The sequence below is a fragment of the Miniopterus schreibersii genome (genome assembly GCF_964146895.1).
Source record: "Miniopterus schreibersii genome assembly, chromosome: 22".
Classification (NCBI taxonomy): Eukaryota; Metazoa; Chordata; class Mammalia; order Chiroptera; family Miniopteridae; genus Miniopterus; species Miniopterus schreibersii.
In genome coordinates this window covers 11516683-11537837 of record NC_138124.1, presented here as the reverse complement: position 1 = coordinate 11537837, position 21155 = coordinate 11516683, and the positions used below count along the sequence as shown (strand labels likewise).

The 21155-nt window shown below is 54.3% G+C and overlaps 1 protein-coding gene across 1 annotated transcript; it reads right to left on the bottom strand.

The window, feature by feature from the left end:
• Window positions 1-5556: 5556 nt before the first annotated feature.
• Window positions 5557-20233, bottom strand: CTSH (cathepsin H). Its single transcript, XM_081124724.1, has 12 exons — window positions 20094-20233; window positions 16746-16777; window positions 15979-16084; window positions 14952-15022; window positions 13988-14092; window positions 13165-13251; window positions 12567-12622; window positions 12363-12444; window positions 11117-11185; window positions 8740-8846; window positions 6931-7056; window positions 5557-5931 (listed from the first exon to the last, which is right to left on the bottom strand). Exons 1-12 carry the CDS (start codon window positions 20179-20181, stop codon window positions 5856-5858), a joined length of 1005 nt encoding a protein of 334 aa, XP_080980850.1. The 5' UTR covers window positions 20182-20233; the 3' UTR covers window positions 5557-5855.
• Window positions 20234-21155: the final 922 nt, after the last annotated feature.

Below are 21155 nucleotides of genomic sequence, written 5' to 3'. Positions count from 1 at the left end.
GAAAATTTTCCAAATGTTGACAGCTCTTTATACAATATGGAAGATTGGTGCAAGCATTTCTGGGTAAGAGTTATATAGATGGGCCTCTGAATACATCTAGAGTGAAGATACTTGTGTCTGAGGGTTCACCACAGGGCATCTATGATGGACTGGGTTCCATGTGTCATCCCAGGTAGAGAGCATTTGTAGATGTCTTAGCCACAGTCCCAGCTAAGGTCTCATCACTGCCAGATGTGAGTGAGCGAGCCTTGTGATGACCATAACCCCTGCCTTCCACCTTCCCAGCTGATGCTGGATGGAACAGATGAGCTGCCCCCTCCCAAGTCCTGATGCCCAAATCACAGATTTGTGAGCAAAGTAAATGTTAATGTTTCAAGTGACAAAATTTTGGTGTGATTTGTAATGCAACAGTAGGTAACCTGAACACCTGGCTACTCTCCATTACTGGTTGCTGTGTCTGCCAGCCCCTGGTGAGATGGCGTCCTCTGGGGTTACCATCCGGTCACCTGGCAACGGGGCGATTACTTTGGATCTTTTCCATCATGGAGGGTGCACCAGTTTATCCCCACGGGAACAGATGTGTGCTCTAGGTGTCTAGATACGGGTTTGCCTGCTCTGTAACCCTCTCACCAATGTCATCTGTGGACTCGGAGATCTTTACTTGCTGCCCATGGTATTGTGTACGACGTTTCTTCTGACAGGCTGCGTCAGCCTGAGGGTGGTGGAATGAGATACTGAAGCCTCCGGTGTGATGCTACTTGGGAGCGAGATCTAACTTTAAGGAGGTGTGGTATGTGCTGGTGATCTCAGAATACACAGGACTGGGAATTCATGTCGGGATAGTAGTGGCCTCAAAAACCAAATGTTCGCTTCCCATTCCTGCAACTTTGGGTTCTGCTGGTTTGGGGGATTTGGTTCCCCAGGAGAAATGCTCTCTCCAGGGGACATGATGGTTCCATTGGCCTCGATGGTGAGCCAGCATTTGGATTCCTCATCCACTGAACCACAGGTCAAGAGGGGCTGCTGTACTGGCTGGGTGATTGGCTTTGGTTCAAGGAGCAGGTGGGGCCAGGGAGGACCATGTCAGGGCCCCAGAGGAGTCTCTGGGCACCGCTGAGTACTTACACACCTTTAGGAAAACTTAAATAGAAAACTACAGAAAACTACAAAAGATAAGACCATTGAGGATTGAGACTGGTAAAAAAAAAAAAGCAGCTGAGAGGCTGGCAGAGAGCAAAGGAAACAATAGGAAGAAGTTTTAAAATACCAGCTATGGCCTTGTGAGAACTATAGAAGTGAGGACAAGGACAGCAGCGATGTGCATTTTCTTATGTTACGGAAGGTTGAGGTGGGACTATTTGAGTTAGAGGGGTCATTAACACGGCACCGTGATGGGTGCAAGGGACTGGTTCGTTCACTGCCTCCTCTGGTGGAGAGGGCCAGTGTCTTCCTTGGTATGAAGGACATGGGCATCTTGCAAGTGGAAAGCTTGCAGTGTTGGCTGTTACTGTACCGTGGTCACGTGTGTTTCTGGTGAGGGGTGTGGATGCTGAGTATCAAGGGGAGGATGGGATTGATTGGTTCTGATACTGTTGGGTCTCAGCTCTGTTGGTTTTCAGATGCTGGGCTTGGGGCTCTAAATTTGGTTTCTCCTTTCTTGACTGGCTGCTTGTTAAGTTCTCCCAGTAGGTGGCGTTAGAGGGAGGCTAGAAGGTGAGAGGGCGTAGGCTCTTTCCCTTCCTGGGGACTGGATTGAGGGCACTCCTGCTCCTTCAGGTACCAGCCCAGTCACAAAAGCAGTTCATGCTTTCATTCTGCCTCTTTGCTGCTTGTAACTCATATAGGTCACTTCTTGGGGATAGAACTGCCCACATTGAAAGGTATTTTCCTGTAGTTATTAACTGTGTATTTTTTCCAGATGGGGAAGGATTATAAAAAAATAAATAGCCACGGGGTCATTCCTATCATGGAACATTACCCAATCATTATGGACAAAACAAGAAATTAAATTTGTAGAAGTTGATTTGTTAAGATTTAAATGATTTATTCAGGTAAAAACTGATGACATAGGAAAGTGCATAATCTGATCCTAGTACCTTGGAAACTCACGCATCAGACCTCCCCTCACCTTTCCTCATGACCCCTCACTTCCCATGACTGAGGATTTCAGTGCCTGGTCCTCTGCTCTCCTTTCCACACATGGTGCTGTCAGGTTGCTTAGAAACCCGCATCCTCATGGGGAATCCGTCCAGATTCTTGACCTCAACCTCCCGCCTGCCCCAGGGGTTCCAGACTTGTAAGTCCCAACTCCAGCAGTCCGGGGGCAGCTGCTGCCAGCTGGTCAACTCTCTTGGCCAGTTTTGGGGAGGAAAGTTGTATCTCCCCAACTTCCTATTGACACAAGGTGACTTGATTTGATTTGAATGGCAAGAAGGTCATGGCTTGGGCTAGCTTTGGCTCTGTCTGAAACACCCATCAAGCCTGAGCTGGGGTGAAGTTCCCCCTTCTCCCCATGACTCCTGCCCCTCTGTGTCTGCAGGTGTGACCCTTGGGTCCCCTGGGTCCCCAGTGAGGTGAGGATCCCTTGACTGTGAGGTCCAGCAATAAAGCGAATACACTATTTTCATCCCAGCGGCTCCTGTGCCCCAGAATACGAGCAACAATAGGGTGTGTGCTTTGTTGAAAGAAAGTCTCATAACCCAGAAGCGTGTCGATTCTTCTTCCTCACACCCGTTCCGGGCCGAGCACTGTTCACGGCGCAGGGCAGGTCCTCCCAGACCGCTCCCCGGGGTTGGGGCTGAGGGGAAGGTCACTGTTGCCGCTCCTGCCGTGGCACAAACGTTCACCTGTCCTGCCTGCGCTGATGAGCCCGACTGTCAGGTGGGGTTTGTGGGGCTGGGCTGGGCAGCGCCCTTTGGGGAGAATGTGGTTGGGGAAAGAACAAAGTTTCTTTATGTGTGTTGCTTGCTTGCATTTCAACATATAGAACACTGGAGAATGATACTAGAAAAGTAGGAATTGAAAACGAGGAAGAAGGAAAGAGAGCTGAAGGGGGTGGTTTCAGAAGAACAGATGGATGTGCGTTCAGCCTTGAGAGGGACAGAAGGCAGCAGAGCGGGGGCCATGGTTCCTGCTACTGGGTGGGGGTGGGGCACGTGGGTGTTGTGTCCAGGGCTGATTAAGGACAGACACAGGCACGCACGCGCACACACACTGTTGAGGCTGTGTGTGTGTAAGGAGAAGGGGGATGTTTGGTCTGTCCTTGACCTGTGCTCTCTGGCATGAGCTCAGACTACCCTGTGGGCCTAGCGATAGTACTGGCATTGCTGACCCCCTGCCCCCACCCCCGGTCAGCCCGAGTACCATGCTTATGACATAGGTGATGGCTCTAAGCTTTATTCAGGGACTGAATCATCCTGCCCTTCCTGGTCCCAGAGCAGAGACGCAAAGATGCCAGTATGGAGGACCGGTCTGGGACCTCAGAGGTTCCCGATGTGATCTGTGTCACCAATGTGGGACGCACTCTTCCACTGCTACTTCCCAGGTATCTGATAAGCACGGGGTCTCATTCGTCATTCTTGACTACCCCTCTGTCCAAGAATTTGAGGGGCCAGTCCTTCTACAGCCAGACCGAGAGACCGGACAGGTGTGCACAGTAAGTGGTCGTCGTGGCCACTGGTGTCGCTCTTTTAAGGGTCTCCCTACAGTCTATAGGCCTGGCCCACCCTGGGGCATCTGCATAGGGCATCATGGCACCCCGCACTCCAGTACCCTAAAGCTGCTCCTCGGCATCATGTGTTCGGCTTTTTTCCTCAGAGCAGGATATCCTCCAAGGTCCCTAAGCCCTGAGGGGCTTCAGTCCATACTACCCTCTGTGGGACCCTGTCCCCATGGACCTTTGGATTCCGGACTTGGGTCAGCCTTCGGATCTTCTCTCTTCCCCTTGGGGAGTCCCCTATGTGCCTTTCCTGCCATGAGCCTGCTTACTCCATGGCGGTCCCTTGTCCCTGCCTTCACCTGGGTTCCTGGGCACACTGGCTTCCCCACACCTTGGGTCACATTGCTGAACTACACGCAGCCAACCAAGGATCGCGTTTACCCCCTTGGAACAAGCAGCTCGTCTTCCATTCACACGGCCACGGGAAGCTGGTCAAAGTGTGGCTCCATAATAATGAACGTCTTCTGTCTTTAGCCCAGATTCAGTTCTCTCACTTGATGTTAGAACACTTCCTTTAAAAAACTCAAAAATATATATACTAAGAACTGTAAAAAAAAAAAAAAGTTCATCTTAATGGTGGCGGGAGGGAAACCACAGGACAGATGGTGTCAGCTGCCACCCCTGGGCCTATATTTGAATTGCTTTGGAAAGGAGGCAGCAGAGGGGAGGGGCCGAGAGCCAACTCGAGCGAATCCTAACTGCCACTGGCTGATTTCTGTGGTTTGGGTATGTTGCTTAATCACACTCTGTGCTTCAGTTTCCTCATCTGAAAATGGAGTGTCTGTCTCAAAGGGGTGGGAGGAGCGGACATACTGGGTGTGACGAGATGGTGCCTGACAAGTCATGTGTAATAAAACTAGTAAGAAAGTGTCAGTGGTGAGGAGCCCATGTGAACTGCACAGCCACCACGAAAGGAGGCCACTGACTCCCACGTCCCTGGGCTCGGCCCCACCGGGGCTGTAGGGAAGATTCAGTCTTACCACCACCTCTCCCTCCCCCCGGGCACAGGAACCTTGGACTTGGCAGGCCAGAGCGCTCTGGAAAGATCCTGTCTGTCCCTCTGCACAGCTGTTTCCAGGAGGCCTGGTGATCCTTCTGAACCAGTCCCAGTGACACAGCCTCCTGCTGAGACTCATGTGAAATTGGGAGTCCGCTTGCCCCTCCCAACACTTTGGATGCTGAAAAACAGTCATTAAAAGTTTAAACTTCATTTGAGTTCAGAAAACTTCCTGAATGAAGTGACCGCTGGTAGGAATCAGGCAAACCTTCCCTTTCACACCCTTTCTGCATTTGATGTGTTGTCAGGAGACCCTCAGGGGATTTTTTTGTGATAGGAAGTTCAGAGTAAGGTGGCTTATTTGTTTAATGAGTTTCTGTACGAGAAATATTTATGTACCAACTCACGGGAGTTGGTGTATTTGCACACGTTAACTCATGTCTGTAGAGAAAGAAGCATTTGAAAGATAATAACTGGATTTTGGCCTGTTGGTGGTTTTGTGAAATAAACTAAACTCGACAGGGTTTACTGTGGAGGTGAGGTTCTCGCTGGTGGGCTGTAGTGGTGCTCGTGGGCTGGGCAACACAGTGTCTATGCTATTGTCCCAGCGGCGCAGGGAGGTGGCGGGAGGTAGGACATGTGAACCCCCAGGCCCCTTACCCCATCAGAAAATGCTCTCCCCCCTGGGTCCCCCACCTGGCACCCACACTGTCCTCCCAGCCAGACACCTGGGCAGCTCCACGATGCCTCCCTCTTGGGAAACCTGGGCCCCAAGGGCAGGCCCAGTCTGGGTTGCCTTTAGTCCCAAGCACACAGCACACACAGCACTGGCCTGGCCTGGGGAGGTGCTCACAGAATGTTTATTCAATCAAGGCCACAAAGAGTCACGAGTGCTCTCCCCTCTGGAAATAAAGAACATTCTTGGTGGGTACGAGTCAGTTAAAAACGAGGCCTAAGGCACATGGCTGGTGATCACGTTTGGTCAGGAGATGAGGTGGGCTTGTTGCTGGAATTCCTCCTCCCGGAGCGAGGGCCCTGGGTGGCTCCCCCCACATCCTCTGGAGCAAACCGCCTGCCAGCGGCCCAGGCTGCCTGGGGTCCCTCCTTGTCTCCACCAGCGGGTCACTGCTGCGTCGGGGCTCACACCAGCGGGATGGGGTAGGAGGCGCAGGCGGCCAGCCCACACATGTTCTTCCCACGCTCAATGAGGAAGTACCTGGGCGGAGAGAGCGGGCTGAGGCCTGGTGTGCAGCTTCCTCACCACAGACCTTTCCGCAGTGTCTGGCTGCTCACCAAGATCTGACTCCAGGGGTCAGCGCCCTGAATTATTCATAAAGCAGTGGCATCGGGCTTGTTTCTCTCCAGGAGGTCACAGGGCTGACTGTGAACTCGATCCATTTCTCATTTCTCCCGGGAATTTCCTGAGGGCCCCTGGTGAGCCCTTCCTGGGCCCTCATATAGTTATTTAGTCACCACTGTGTCTCCCCACCCCCAAAGGATGGACATGGAGCCTGGGAGGACACACACAGAGAGGGTCACCTCAGGATATGTGCCCAGGCCACATGGGTTCAGCCCCTTTCCCTCAGAAGGAGGGGCTCTCAACCATCAGGGACAGACTTGCTGCCTTGGTTTCCCACCAATGGACCCTCCCAGATGGTGGATTAGCCTGTTTTTGTAGCAGTGGCCGTGGGTCCTGTGGAGCCAAACGGACTCCTGTTCTGACTGACTTGTTGAGGCCTGGGGCCTAGCAAAGGAAGGGGGCTGCTGGAGGCGTCTCTGCATGGAGGTCACATTCTCACCCCACCCCACCCCCCACTCCCTGGCCTGGGCTAGGGCTCAGCTGAACCAGCTCCTTTCCCTTTTTTTTTTTTTTTTTTGGTTAATCCTTGCCCCAGGGTATTTTTTCCATTGATTTGTGTTTTGTTTTTTTTTTAGAGAGACTGGGGGGGGGGGGGGGGGGGGCAGGGGAGCTAGAGAGGGAGAGAGAGACATTCTTGTGAGAGAGAAACATGGATTGGTTGCCTCTGGCCAGGGATGGAACCTGCAACCCAGGTACATCCCCTTGACCAGAAATCAAACCTGCAACCCTCTGGTACGTGGGCTGCCGCTCTGACCACTTAGCCACATTCTTGGAAGCTAAATGTGGTCCGTCTGGGGCTCCCAGACCCCGAGCGGTCCTGCCTCTGCCCAGCACAGGGTCCTGCGCACCACTTACCCGTTCATGCCCCACTGGGGGCCCCAGGAGTTTTTCACGATCCAGTAGGGTTTCCCATTTTCTTCTCCGTATCCAACAGCCAGTACGGCGTGGTTTACTTTGTCTGGAGTTTTATGGCAGGAAGTACTGGAACACAAAAATAAAAATGGTTTGAAAATATGGGAGGGATGAACGTGAAGTCGTTCACATCCAGTGTCTCTGAGTGCTTCATGCAGTGTTTCCAGAAGGGAGGCCTTTAAGGTGAATCAGCTCTCCTTCCCTCATGGTGCAAGGGACGTGTTCTCTTAGTTGTGCTCACGCAAAAGAGCCTTGGTTATCGAGGTACTAGCCTGGCTCCCACCCTGACACTTGCCGAAGTCTCTCCCAGGGAGGAGAGAGGGGCCCTCCCAGTGAGAGCTGTTAAGTGCAAAGGCTTTGTTGCCCTGGGACTTATTTTTAAGACTACCTGTATTTAAGGCAAATAACAGGTTTTCCACTGACAATAGTGAACTAGTTTCCATGAAGAAATTTCAAGAGGTTTCAGAGGACAGACTTCTGCCGGGATACGTGTTAATTCAGCTGCTGTGTATGTAACTGAGTTCCTGGTATGGGCTGGGCCTGGGACAAGGCACCGGCATGCAGAGCCCTGCTCCTGCCCTGGGGGAACCTTCGTTTGGCTACTTCTACACAGTGCACTGAGGGCCGGGACAGTGGGAAGCTGAGGGGGCCCGGAGGAGGGGATCTGACTCGTGGAGTACAGGGTGGGTGGGTCAGGAGGCTCCCCAAGAAGGGGACACACGTGGAACTAAAAACTTTGGTGCAGCCGGAGCGGTGCATGGGGGAATGGGAGGATGGGGTAGGTGGTTGGTTTTTTTACATTGATTTTTAGAGAGAGGAAGGGGGAGGGAGGGAAAGAGAGAGAAACATTGATGTGAAAGAGACACACACACATATCGATTGGTTCCTCCCGCACATGCCCCAATCTGGGCCGGGGGTCGAACCTGCAACCCACGTATGTGCCCTTGAACAGAATCAGACCTGAGACCCTGAAGTGCACGGGCTGACTCTAACCACTGAGCACGCCAGCCAGGGCAGGATGGGGCCGTTTGGTGGAAGATGAGCTTGGAGGTAGACAGACCAGCCGGGCTAAGGCTGCGGACAGTAGGGAAGGCTGACTTGGCTCCGAGGGGAGGACGGCGGGCCACAGGGACAGGCCAGCGAGGAGGCAGCTACAGGACAGGCATAGTGAGCTGGGGCAGCAACTCGGGGAGGTGACAGCGGTTCTGAGCACCGTTAACCGGGCAGTGTCCAAAGATGGGGAGGAGACACGCAGGACCCGAGGCCATCTAGTGGGAAACGGCAGGTGGGTCTGCTGCCCGGCATGGTCTGACCCCACGTGGAAGTGCCCAGCAAACAGCGGGCTGTGGCGGTGGGGAGGGGAGAGGGCTGAGGTCAAAGCCCTGGTGGACAAGCCAGCACTTTGGGAGCAGCTGGAGAATGAGAGGGTGACGGAGGTGGCTGGGCAGCTGCGGGAAGGGGCTGGGGGAGCCGAAGCGTGTCCGACGGGCTCAGGAGCTCGGGGAGGTTCTGTCTGCAGAGGCCTGCTGTGAGCTGCTAGCTCAGGGCTCCGTCGGAGCAGCTACTCTCTCTTCCGTTTCACAGCTTTAGAATATTGAGCCTGGATCTTCCCTCAGAGAGACAAAAGGTCAAATTCTGTCCCTGCGCCTGGCCTGGCCTGACCTCCCTGCTCTGTGCGTCAGCACGGTGCGGGGGGATGGTGGGGACTGAGTACGGTGCCGGCACGGGGCGGGCGTGGAGGAAGGGTCTCACCTGGAGTAGATGCCCTTCCTGTACAGCATAAAGTCGCTGGTCACCTCGAAGGCAAAGCTTACGGGGTTGTACAGGGCCACCGCTTCCACCATGGCGTTCTCGTCGTTCTGCGGACAGACAGGAAGACTGACAGGTGGACACATGTGACCCCTGTCCCCTCCCCACCCCACCTTCAAAATGTGGCTCTCTGCCCGGAGGTCGAGGACAGGCCCAGAGCAATGCAGATGTTCAGGAGGAAGGAAGAGAAGGCTGTTGGTTTTAGACCAAAAAGCAGCTGCCCCACACAGCAAATGTTGGGGGTAGTATGGGGACCCCCACCCTCCTATGTCGGAATGGCCAGGAACCCCTCTGGATTTTCTCTTTGGCTTACAGGTCCCTCCTCCCAAACCCTAGCCCCCCTATGACCGCCCTCCCTTGACTAGCCTGGTCTGTCGGGTCATCTCTCGTCTCCTCCCTGCTATGTTCCTTGGGAACTCTGCACCCTTTGGGATAGCGCCCCACTCACTTGTAACCATTCGCTGGGGTCTCATGAGCCAGAGAAGGGTGACACCCCCCCCACTCCATCCCTGAACCACCCCTACCCCCACCCCCACCCCCACCCCCAAAGCCAGGCTAAGGAGCTTTCATGGTGGAACACAGGGTTAGGAGTCCGTGAGCAAGTAAGACCTAGCTGTTGGTGGGACCGAGAGGAGGCTCAGCGAAAGGCTGTGTGCCCTGGGAGGACTCGTCCCCTTTAGCTGGGAAGGCGGCGGGGGGAAATCAGAGGCTTCCATGCACAGCACGGCCCAGGTAAGAGCAACAGCCCAGGTAAGAGCAACAGCCAAAGCTACCTGGGGAAGTTTTAAAAAGGCCCCGGGGCTGCCCTGGCTGCAGCGCAAACTGTGACATTGGCGTCTTGAGTGGGTCCCAGGCGTTTATTGAAAGTGTCCCTGCTGGGAACCCACCAGTTTAGGTGAGCCAATGAGGCCATTCCCCTGGCCCCGGACCTTGGGGAGTGGACTTGAGGGTGGAGGTTAGGTGAGCTGAGACCAGGGCTCGGCTGAAGGGAAGGGGCGCCTGAGGGAACGGGCACCCAGCCTGCCCTCAGTCCTGCCTCCCTGGAGGGCTGGGCAAAGACCCAGCTGCAAAAAGCGAACAGCTGATGTCAGAAAAGGCCATGAGCCCAGACAGGCCGGGGAAGATGGAGGCAGGGAAGGCAGGAGGCTTGCCTGGCAGGAGCGTGTGCCCACATTCCTGCCCACATTCCCGAGGCCATGCCAGAGAGGCCTGGATGCCAGTGCTGGCGGGCTCATCAGGGCCCTGCAGGCCACTAACAAGGCTCTCCTGGGAACCAGACAAAAGGGATTCCTTCGAGCCTCAATTTGCCGGTTGGTAGGATATAAGTGGCCCCGAGCCAGGCAGGCCTTGGTGGGTGTGTCTAAGGGAAACTGGCTGTTTTCTAAAGATAAATTCAGGGCTGGCACAAACATCCCTGTTATGTGACACAGGTTCTGGGATGATATGATCTCAGCTCAAATCCGGCAGAGCTCTGTGACCTTGGGCAAGTGACCCAACCACTCTGAACCTGTTTCTTCCTCTGAGATGAAGGTAGTCATGACACTTATCTCCCAGGGCTATGTCGTCTGACTGAAGGAGATTATATGTGTTAAGTGGTTGGTATGGCACCTGGAAGTGCTCCATGCACTTCATCTCGTCACTGCTGCTGAGCAAGCGCTCTGCATGGACTCCATCCAATGGTGGCCACTGCTACTGCACAGATAGGAGCTGCACACGTCTCTGGACATGCATGTAGCCGGCCTCAGGCTCCCGAGTACACACATCACACCTGCATGCCACACCCCTGGAGACGCTCTTTGCCTTTACACACATCCTCACACACCCCGGGGTCACCAGGGCCGCTCCCGCCTACTGCAGCTCTCCTGGAGAAACGGGAAGCCTGTACTTCCCCACCCACTTGGGGTTAGGCCTGCCTGTGAGACTTGACAGTCACGATTGACCCCTCTTGCCCTCCTCTGCCTGGCACAGCCCTGCCTATACCGAGGGACCGGTCCTACAGGAGACCTTGGAACTTAGCGTTCAGCCATTCAGGTCTGTGGCACAGTTACCGCATTGTAACCCAGCTCCTCCTAACTGGCGTCTTCTGCTCAGTGAGGTCACACCCGGTGACATCACACATGCTCACACCCTTGTTTAATTCTTTACAAGAAAACAGGAAATGAGCGGGAAGACCTGTGCAGACCCAGATCAGAGTGGCTGTCTGTTCCCCAGTCCCACCAGTGGTCCTTCCTTCAGGGGACTGAGTCACCATTAACCAAGTGACATGCTGCAGGGAACGGCTGCCTGCCTCTGCGTGGGAGAGGGAGGGGCCGGTACTCACGAGGGTGATGTTGGCCACGTCCTTGACGAAAGCAATGGCCTTCTCGGGCTGGAACTTGCAGTGGCCATCCTGTTCAGGGTGGCAAAGGGCATGGAGCACAGGTGAGGGCCACCCAGCTCCAGGCCCAGACTTCAGGCCTCCCCCACATAGTCATAACATTTACAAAACCAAAGCTACATGTGCCTGGGCCTGGGGTCACTTCAGATTGCGTGAGAGGTGTCGTTTTCTCAGGGAGCTCACAGCCCAGCGGCAGGAGATGGTCCTGCACTAGCCAGGGCCTGCGGAGGCAGGAGCCCGGGAGGGGCCTAACCCTGCCCAAGGAAACCGGGAAATGGAGCCCAGGAAGAGCCTGCAGGGGAGGGGAGGTGCCAGTCTCAGTCCAGGGCACAGAGGAAAGTCCCACGGAGGGAAAGGAGGTCGGGTGATGAGGGCAGGAACCAGCGCGTGGTTGTGGGGAAGATGAGGTTTGGGAGGGGGAATGTGAAGGCTGGTGGGGGTGGGGGTAGGGCAGGCCTCGGAGTGCAGGCCAGAGGCTGGACTTGATCTTGTAGCCCTGAGGAGCCTTTGAAGACCTCTGAGCCAGGCAGCAGGTGGTTGGCCAGGTCTGAGAGGCCACGCTGGCCACGCTGGCAGCCCCAGTGGATGGTGCCCGAGGGGAGGCTGCCCTCAGTGACCGAGTATGAAGGAAGCCAAGGCTGAGTGGTGGCAGGGCCACGGAGGAACCGAAGGAGCAGGCATGAGAGGGCCTGCGGTGGCCAGAAGGCAGATTGAAGTGAGGGTCTCGGGGGGAGACTGTCCCCAGAACAGACCATTGGTGGCCCACAGGTTTTGGGGGAGGCTGGTGCTGCTCATCACTGAGGAGATATAGGCAGAGCCACAGGCTTGGGCCGTGGCTGGGCTGGGTTGGGCTGATGGCAGGTGCACCTTGGGCACAGTGGGTGCGGGCCCAGGAGAGTGTCCCAGGAGTGAGTCTAACTGCGTGGACACGCTCCCGACGGATGGCAGGAGGGAAAGCGGTGGATATGGTGTGGGAGAGGTGAGGGGGAGCGGTGGGCTGGCACAGATGGTGGAAGAGGCCCTGGGCTTGCCCGCTTAGGTGGCAGAAGAGGTGGAGGAGTGGACCCGAAGAGGCAGAGAATTCTGAGGTTCCGGTGGGAGGGGCAGCCCTGCCCCCGCAGGAGGCAGGAAGGGATGTGTTCTGGGGCCAGGGTGGGCCTGTGATGGGAGCGAGGGTGCCTGGAGTTACCTTGCCCGTGTAGGGGTAGGTGTCCTCCCCCATGATGCCCTTGTTGTAGTGGATGTACTCAAAGGCCTGGCTGGGGAGGCCCCTGCAAGAAACAAACACAGAGGTGTCACCTGGGCCACCTATACAGGTGGGCCCGCAGGCTGGAGCTCGCAGACGCTTCTGGGCCGAGTGCCAGGGGCAGAGGCCCTCCTGTCAGGGACGTACCCTTGGCAGCCGTGGTTGTTGAAGGCCTGGGCACAGTCTACCAGCTGCTGTTCCGCCTACAGGAGCAAACACAAACCCGTGAGCCGACGGCTGGGCTGACCCATCTAGATGACAGATAAGTTCCCCCGGGGCAGGGACCCTCCCTGTGTGTCTGAAGCCGCAGCCCGGCAGCCGGCAGGTGTCAGGAGGGGCTGAGGTGCCACCTGGCAGCCAGGCAGGCAGGTGACAGCGTGTGGGTGGCCCTGCTTATCCAGGTGCTGGGCTGTAGGTGTGCACGTGCGTATGGTCATGGGTCCCGTCATGGCACATGGCACAGGAAGGGGACAGACCCTGCTCCCCTGCTCCATGCCGGCCCTCGTCCCCACAGGAGGCAGGGGCTGGGCACTCCCTTCAGACATTCTCCCTCTCTCTGGGGGGCCGGGTTGAATGCCCAGCTCTTTCCTCTGTGAACAACCTGGGCAGCCTGGGCATCGTTAGCTGAAGCCCTAGAGCCTTCTGGAGAAAGCCCTAGAGGTCCAGGCCGGGCCTCCTGTTCAGGCCTCAGGGCAACTTGCAGCCTCTGCAGGAGGTGACCCCACCCCCATGGCCAGCTGCTTACCAAAGAGAGCATCTTCCCCGTTTTGATGGCTATCGCAGACTCCAGGGCCCCCGTGGTGGAAAAGGTCCAGCAACTGCCACAGCTGCCCTAAAGCAGGGAGGGGGTTCCATAACTGGGCCCCACGAGACGGCCCCTCAGAGCCCTGGGCTCCCGGCCCGCCTTGGTGCACTCTGACCCTCACGAGCTCCGTGAGGCCGGCAGCCTTCTCCCCATGTCCCAGAGGAGGTGGCTGAGGCTGGACGGGCGCCCAAGCACCCTCAGTGCTGTTCCCCATTGACCAATGCCCTCTGTCCCGCAAGGGCCTCCCCCTTCCAGCCCTTCCCTCCTGCTCTCCTGCTTCTGAATCCCATACTGATTCTTCTTCCCGCCCTTTCTCAGCGGAAGGACTCACCAAGGTCCTGTTTCTAGAACCTTCTCTCCCACCTTTCCACCTCCCATCTCATTTCACCCATAGTCCTAACCTTAACAGTTCCCCCAAACCCTGCCTCAGGGCTGACCTCCTCCAAGGCCCAGCCGTCCTGTCTCCCAGATGCCCACACAGGGGACTCCACCTGCCTGGCCCCATCCATCCATCCATCCCGGCTGCCTCTGGCCTGTCACTGCCCCTGCCCGGCCTCCTCACTCACGGCACCTGCTTCTGGCGATGGCTGTGTGCCCTGGGCAGTTGTGTCCCCCCTCTAGCCCCGTTTCATTTGCAGAACAGAAGGAGGGTGCTTGCATCATGGGGCTGTTGGAGAGGTGATAAGACCCTGCCCGCCCAGCTAGTGGTTCCCCCACGGGCTTGCAGTGCTAGTGCTCAGGATGGGGGTTGGCAGGCACGTACCTGATTTTTCACTTCTGAGACAAAGTGTCCTTTTTTCCGCCAGTCCACAAAGGATGGGTAGGGACCAGTACCGCGAAGATAGTTACCTTTGGTGGCCGAGCAATTCTGCAACAACAAATACAGTTTTTTTCCAGTGAAAAAACAAAACCAAACCTTTTTCACAGAAATGTGTGTCATTAAAATGAAATCTCCAAGAGAGAATGAGAAAGATTGGCAGCTGCTGGAACCATGGGGCCCCCATGTATTTATTTTTTAAATTAATTAATTTTAATTTGCTTTATTGTTGAAAGTATTACAGATGTCCCTGGCCCCCATGTATTGGCTCAAATGCTAAATGTTCCCTCTGAGAGCCCAGTCTTTAGTGAGTAAAGACATAGTTCCTTCAGTTAAATCTGAATTTCAGGTAAATCAAGAATAGCTTTGTGGTATAAGTATATCCCATGCAAGGTTTAGGATATACTTACACTAAAATATTAAGCTTTTTTAAATATATGTTTTTATTGATTTTAGAGAGAAGAAGGGAGAGGGAGAGAGAGATAGAGATAGAAACATCAATGAGTGAGAAACATCATCGATCAGCTGCCTCCTGCTGGGGATCGAGCCTGGAACTGGGGCATGTGCCCTGGCTGGGAACTGAACCAGTGACCTGTTGGTTCCTGGGCCGATGCTCAACCACTGAGCAACACCAGTGAGGCTATTATCCATTTTTTATCTGACATTTTATTTCAATTGGGTATCTGTATATTTATCTGGCAACCCTAACTTCAGGGTCCGCATCACTAAGGCGGAGAGCGTGGGCTGAGGAGCTGCTGGGAGCTGACCTCTCTGGCCCCCCAAGTACCTGGGGCACCCCATCTGTGGCTGGGCCCCGAGCCAAATCAGCCTGGAAGCCGAGTAGGCCATGAGGTTATTCCCAAGGTCTGAGTGAAGAGACTCAGGTTCGGTCACAACGAATGACACCTACCTGAGGCTCTGACCAAAGATACTTCTGTTTAAATTCAGCAAACGTCATGTCTGAAAATTGATTTATTCCCACTGAAAAGAGAAGAAAAAACGAAAATGAAAACCAAAAAAAAAAAAGAGCTCAATAAGTCACTAATAAAGAAATAGAGAAAAGAGTGAAAGACACCCCATGTTTACTTGTGTCCTTTACAGCCATGGCATCTTGGCCGCTTTACATTTTTCATTGTCATAATTCAGTGTCCCCAGGTCAGTTCAATGCATCAAGGTCAAGCCTCGCTGTGGGAAAGAATTCCCAGGGGAGCTGCATGCATCCCAGACACGCAGGTGCAGTGGGTCTGGGGTGGGGCCTGGGCACCCACTATTCCAGAGACCCCACTGGTGAGTCTGATGGACTCCCAGGTATGGAACCTCTGTACCAGCACCAGCCAGGTGCCTCCCCACCTGCTATTTCATTCAGTTTCATCTCTTACTTTATGGCCGAGTTACATTTCAGAGGCCTTAACCCTGCCCCAGGTCACACAGCAATGAGATCCCAATTCAGGCTTCCTTCCAGCTTGTGCCTGTCACCCACATCGCCAACTTAGCTGACACTGCCATCCTTTGGTGTCCTCGGTGGACACCCTGTGTTGCGTGGATTTCTAGTGACGCTGACCTGCAGGGCAGGCAGATGTCCCTGGAGGTTGCTCTGCGGAGACCCTGCACCCACAGCCCTGCAGGGGCTCAGCATCTATCTGGGCAGCACCCTCGGATGGCAGGAGCGGGCGGGGACCTTTAACAAAGCCTCCTGGACATGTCACACTACCCAGCATGGTCCTAAATCTGCAACCCATTGGATCTCACGGAGAGTAACCGCAGAGTGGGATCTGAGCGAGCCGAATGAAGCTTCAGACACTGGGCCTCCCCCCTCTGCTCTGGGCCCTCACGGGGCCTTTAATGAGTGGGTGGCACTAACTGATTTCCTTCCAGCACTGAGATGCTCCCCTCCTCCCAAGGGCGAGAAGCCTGCAGCAAAGGCATCCTCAAGGTACTTTTAAACGTGTGGTTCCTGGCGTTGTGGGCGTTGATCTTCCTCCGGTTGCTGGCAAAGGTCTGTAGCCTGTGCTGGTACTGATCTGCGCTGTACGTCTTTCGGTGCTAAAATAAAACAGTGGCATTAAGTCCCAGGAACTGGACGTGGCTCCCAGAAGGACACAGCTTTCTTTTCTAAGAAGATGACCGATGGAGCTTTTATTTTTTTTGCTGCTAAAGATTCTCAGGCAAAAATCCATGGCAGTGGGTGCAACCCTGTCCTGGGTCTCAGCTGTTGAGACCCATCAGGAAATTACAAGGCAAACCCCCTGCCTCCAGGGACCTGTGGCGGGAATGGAGCCCATGAAGCTACCTGAACGTCCCCCAACGGCCCCAGAGGTTCCGGTGAAGAAACCTGCCAAGTGCAGGTCACCCCTGGGTACCACAGCTGGTGCTGGGTCAAGTTTACAGCCCCAAAAAAACAATCACCGTTTTTCAAAAGCACACACACTAGTGTTCTCCAATTGACTTTGCAGCCAGCACATAATGTGATTTGAATACAAAATATGGAATGAACCCCAAGGCTTGAAAGGCTGCCTGCCCACTTCACTATTGGGGACCTCCAGGAAGGTGGTCACTCAGCTGACCCTTTCCTGCTATTTGGAAAGACCTGGGAGAGCACGGCTGGAAACCCCCTCTTCACTGTCTCAGATCTGGCACAGCTTGTTTTGAGAACAGGAAACTCAGAGGAATGAAAAACTTCAGAAAGAAGAAGTTGGGCACTGACCTGCAGCATCCATGACTTAAAGTGAAATGTCTCTGCAAAAAAGAAAAAAAAGAAAAATCATGCGTTGGCGCCTGGCGGTAACAACGGTGAGTCACCACCCCAAGAGCCACTTTGCATTTTAGGAAACTAGGTTAAACATAAAGCCCTGAGGATGGTGTCACCTAACGCACAATACAAAAAAACGAATGCAAGCAAGCTGGTACTCAAATTGACTTTAAAAAGCCATGTGCCATTGACCTCTGGTGTCAAAGCCAGGAGAGCAGCTGCTCTTGGGGACACAGAAGGGGCTGCTGGAGTGCTGCTTGTGGAAATTCACCGAAATGCACGTTTAATAACCTGTGTACTTTTCTGTACGATAGTATATGTCAATAAGAAATTAATTTAAAAAATCTATAGACCCCAACAGTGAGCAATTTTTTGTTAAAAGGACAGAGTAAGTATCTTAGACTTTGCAATCCTTATGGTCTCCGACACAGCCACTCAACTCCACTCTAGTATTTGGAAAATAAATGGGCATGGCCGTGTTCTGATTAAACTCTATTTACAAGAACAAGGCCGGCCAGTTGTTTGGGGACCTCTGCTAATATCTCCACCCCCTTGTGCATTTTTAAGTTATCTAAAAATTCATTTTTTAAAACATTTTTAAAATGTGCTTTTTATTGATTTTTTTAGAGAGAGAGAGGGAGAGGGATAGAGTTAGAAACATCGAGGGGGGGGGCCCTATTGGGGATCAAGCCCACAACCCAGGGATGTGCCGATTACCAGGGACCTATTGGTTCATGAGTCGATGCTCAACCACTAAGCCACACCAGCCAGGCTAAAAATTCACTTTAAATGGAAACAGCTGCAAAGGATATGTTCCAGCTTAGTGTACATATCGACATTTTGAAATAAGACTTAATCAATCATTCTTTTCAAGCTATCCAGTGGAATCTGTGTACCGTGATTTAATGCCCACTATCAGTAACATGAACCACCTTTTCTAGAAGAGTCGGACGTGTTACATAGTTTCTTTTTCTCCTGAACCCCCATCTCCTCCACCCAAACCTCACAAAATTTTACCCTAAGGGAGCATATGTTTATACCTGATCCCCCTAACATTATTTTGTGCAACAAGAACAAAAAGTATACACTTGAATTGTTTCTACCCCCTGTGACCCGTATGTCTCTAAATATTATACACATTTATTCCGGATTGAGTAATCATCATCATTATTATCAATACCTGATTGGTTAAAACATTTCAAATATACATTATGAAAAGTAACTGTTAAAGAAAGTAAACATTTATTGGAAATGCATCTCTTAATTCGATAAATAGTAAACTCACATGGGTTTATATATTCATGGGTGAATATTACCTTTTTTTTTTTTTTTTTATGGGTCACCATGAATTCTGGTCTTTGTTCTTTTATAGGTCAAAGGCACGAGGAACCCTGTTCAAATAAGCTTATTGCTCACTTATTAATAACAATAAGCAATAAAAATATTAGTGTTTATTTGCTCCTAGGACCAGGAAGGCCATTTTTAGATCAGTGTTCCTCAGTGCCTTGCACTCCTTACCACACCTGGATCACATGGTGCCCGAATCACTCAACCATATTTCTAAGGCCCCGTCAGCTGACACCCGTGGGTCCTCCCTCCTTAATTTCAGTTTCCTTGAAGAACTGACAATGGCCTTGAAGGATCTGTCTCCGTGAGCCTTCCTGTTTGCTCCCTCCATGTGTTTATAGCCCAGGGTTCAGATTTAGGACAAATGAAAGGGAAGTCCACCCCCCCCACCCCCCCACCCCGCCTTCAGGTCCTTTTTTGGAAGTAAAGAGTCTGAAAATTGATTCCCAGCCTGTGTCAGAATCCCCTGGAATTCCTTTGTGCCCCCCTGCGGATCCACACCCCCCAGTTTGAAGATCTCTGCTGTGCAGCATTTAGATCTCTCTTTGTGGGTCACAGACCCACACCTTTGGGAAAATGCATGTCCCCCCCACACCGAGGACTGCAGACTCTGCCGCAGCTGCCAGTCTCAGGGGAAGCTCAGGACCAGGGTTTGAAGCAGATGGAACAGGGGACAACTGACTGGCGTTTGCCTCTGTCTGGGAGGTTTCAAAAGCAACACACAGGAGGCTGGTTAGTGGAAGAAGCCAGAGATGACCCTGGGGTGGGGCGCCAACCCTACTAGATCCATTTCAACACACTGTGGCTCGTGGGACAAGTATGGCCCTGGAAGCCGTGGGGTGGGGGGCTGTGCGAGGAGTATCTAGAACAACACAGTCACCAAATTGGTCTGCTGCCTGTTTTTGTGCCGTTTTTACACTTTTGAACCGTTGGACGGGGAAATTACAGTTTGCGGTACCTGAAAATCATTTGAATTCAGATGTCAGTGTCCATAAATCGTGGCTTATGGGGACATTCTTTTGCATACTCCTATGGCTGCTCTTCCGATTCAATGGCAGTTAAGTAGCCGCCGCAGAGACCACAGGGCCCACAAAGCCCCAAATATTTACTCCCTGGCCTTTTACAGAGAAAGTTTGCCGAGCCCTGCCCTGGAGGTAGGAAGGCTTCCTTTGCCACCCTCCCTGATGCAGGCCTCACCACCAGGGTGAGGCAGGACCCTCCCTGGGGACAGCTGGGTCCTCCTCAGGCTGGGACTGACCCGAAGCTCAGGTGCTCTCCAGGTTTGCAAGACTGGGGTGTTTCTTGTATAAATGGGGGTCAGAGCAAGGCCAGATTCTGAGCAGACCACATCTAGCCCGATCTTGGTCCTGTCTCCAGGCTGGTTTTTCTGTCCCCAGGATGAGGGGGAGGTGGTCTTATGAGCTCAGAGCTTGTGGGGGCTGGGCTGAGGGGGGGCTGCGGTAGGGAGACAGAGGGGCGCGAACGGGAAGTCCTGGGGCTTAGCCTTGCACCACGGGCCCTTGGAACAAACACCCTCGGTTTTAGGGGCTAAACACTGCTCCTCTAAGCAGGAGAGTCCCGCCCATTGTACCGACTGACTCAGGGCACATACGGGATTCCCCGGGTGCCAGGTCCAGGAGAAGCTGCCAGAAGAGCCTGGGAAAGCCCCGCGCTCCGTGCGCCCAGGTCGGGGTGGAGGGCACCGGGGGGTTGCGGGCGCCTCTGGTACCCGAGGCTCTGCATCCAGCTGGGCAGTGGGGCCCTGGACACCTGTCCCGCGCTCCTCGGGTCATGCGGGCCCCCTCCCAGAACGCGGGGCACTCCTCGGGGCGCCGACTCCGAGCCCTGGGCCCCGCTGTTCCTCCCGACCCGGTGTCCCCTCCCCGGTGCCAAGAGCGCGGAGGCTGGACTTCGGACCCCGGTCCCCCCCCTCCGCGCAGTACCCCCGCCACGCACCTGGGGGGCCCACGGACAGGCCGGCGGCGCGGGCCGCGGGTCCCAGCAGCCAGGCCCAGGCGCAGAGCAGCGGCAGCGCGGCCCACATCGCGGCGGCGGCTCCGGGCTCCGGTGGCGGCGGGGAGGGGGTGCCGGCGCGCCGGGGCGGCGGGGCGGGGCCGGGGCGGGGCTCCCTGGGGGCGGGGCTCCCGGGACACGCCTCTCACTCCCCTACCCTCCTGGCCGCTGCCACCTCCTTTCTCGGCCCTCTCAGCGCGCACCGCCCGCCTGGCGCACGCCCCCCCTTTCTCTGCAAGGAGGGCGAGCTGGACCGCGGGGGGGGGGCTGGCCTCGCCCCCTCGCCTCCTGTCTCCCACCCCCAGAGCCCCCCCGCCCGTCATTTCCCACCCCTGCGACCCCCATTCCAGGTACTCATTGCCCACGTTCCAGGGCAGAAGGTTGTCCCTAGGGTAGGACCGACAGCAGCTGTCTTTGTGAAGTTTTGGGTTTTTTCCCTCCAAAACAAGCATTTTAGTCTTTCTGCTGAGAAAGTCCTGTCAGCAGCTGGAGGGGCATTTTCTCTATTTTTCAGTCTGAGGAAAGGAGCATGAGATGCAAGAGTCTGGTGTCTGAACCCTGCTTCTTTTTTGCATAGTAGGTGAGCAAAGGATTGGTGAAGTGGTTGTAGGGAGGCATGTGTGGGGGACTGGATAGAGGAGCAGGGGGGGATCTATGGGAAAATGGCTTTATGGCCGAAGGAATAAACGGATGATGGATGGATGGATGGGTAGATGGATGGATGGATGGAAGGATGGATGGATGATGGATGGACGGATGATGGATGGATGGAAGGATGGAAGGATGGATGGATGCATGAATGGGTGGGTGGATGGATGGATGGATGGATGGAAGGATGGATGATGGATGGTTGGATGGATGGAAGGATGGATGGATGATGGATGGATGGATGGATGGATGGATGGATGGATGGATGATGGATGGTTGGATGGATGGTTGGATGGATGGAAGGATGGATGGATGATGGATGGATGGATGGATGGATGATGGATGGTTGGATGGATG

Bases quoted from the DNA above. Each gene is read 5' to 3' on its own strand.
- CTSH (XM_081124724.1), bottom strand. From the start codon at position 20,181: ATGTGGGCCGCGCTGCCGCTGCTCTGCGCCTGGGCCTGGCTGCTGGGA. The intron at 14,093-14,951 runs GTAGGTGTCATT...TTGTTGTTGCAG, and splicing joins ATCTTTGGTCAGAGCCTCAG to AATTGCTCGGCCACCAAAGG. The intron at 7,057-8,739 runs GTGAGACCCTTC...TTTGTGTTCCAG, and splicing joins AGGAAGGGCATCTACTCCAG to TACTTCCTGCCATAAAACTC.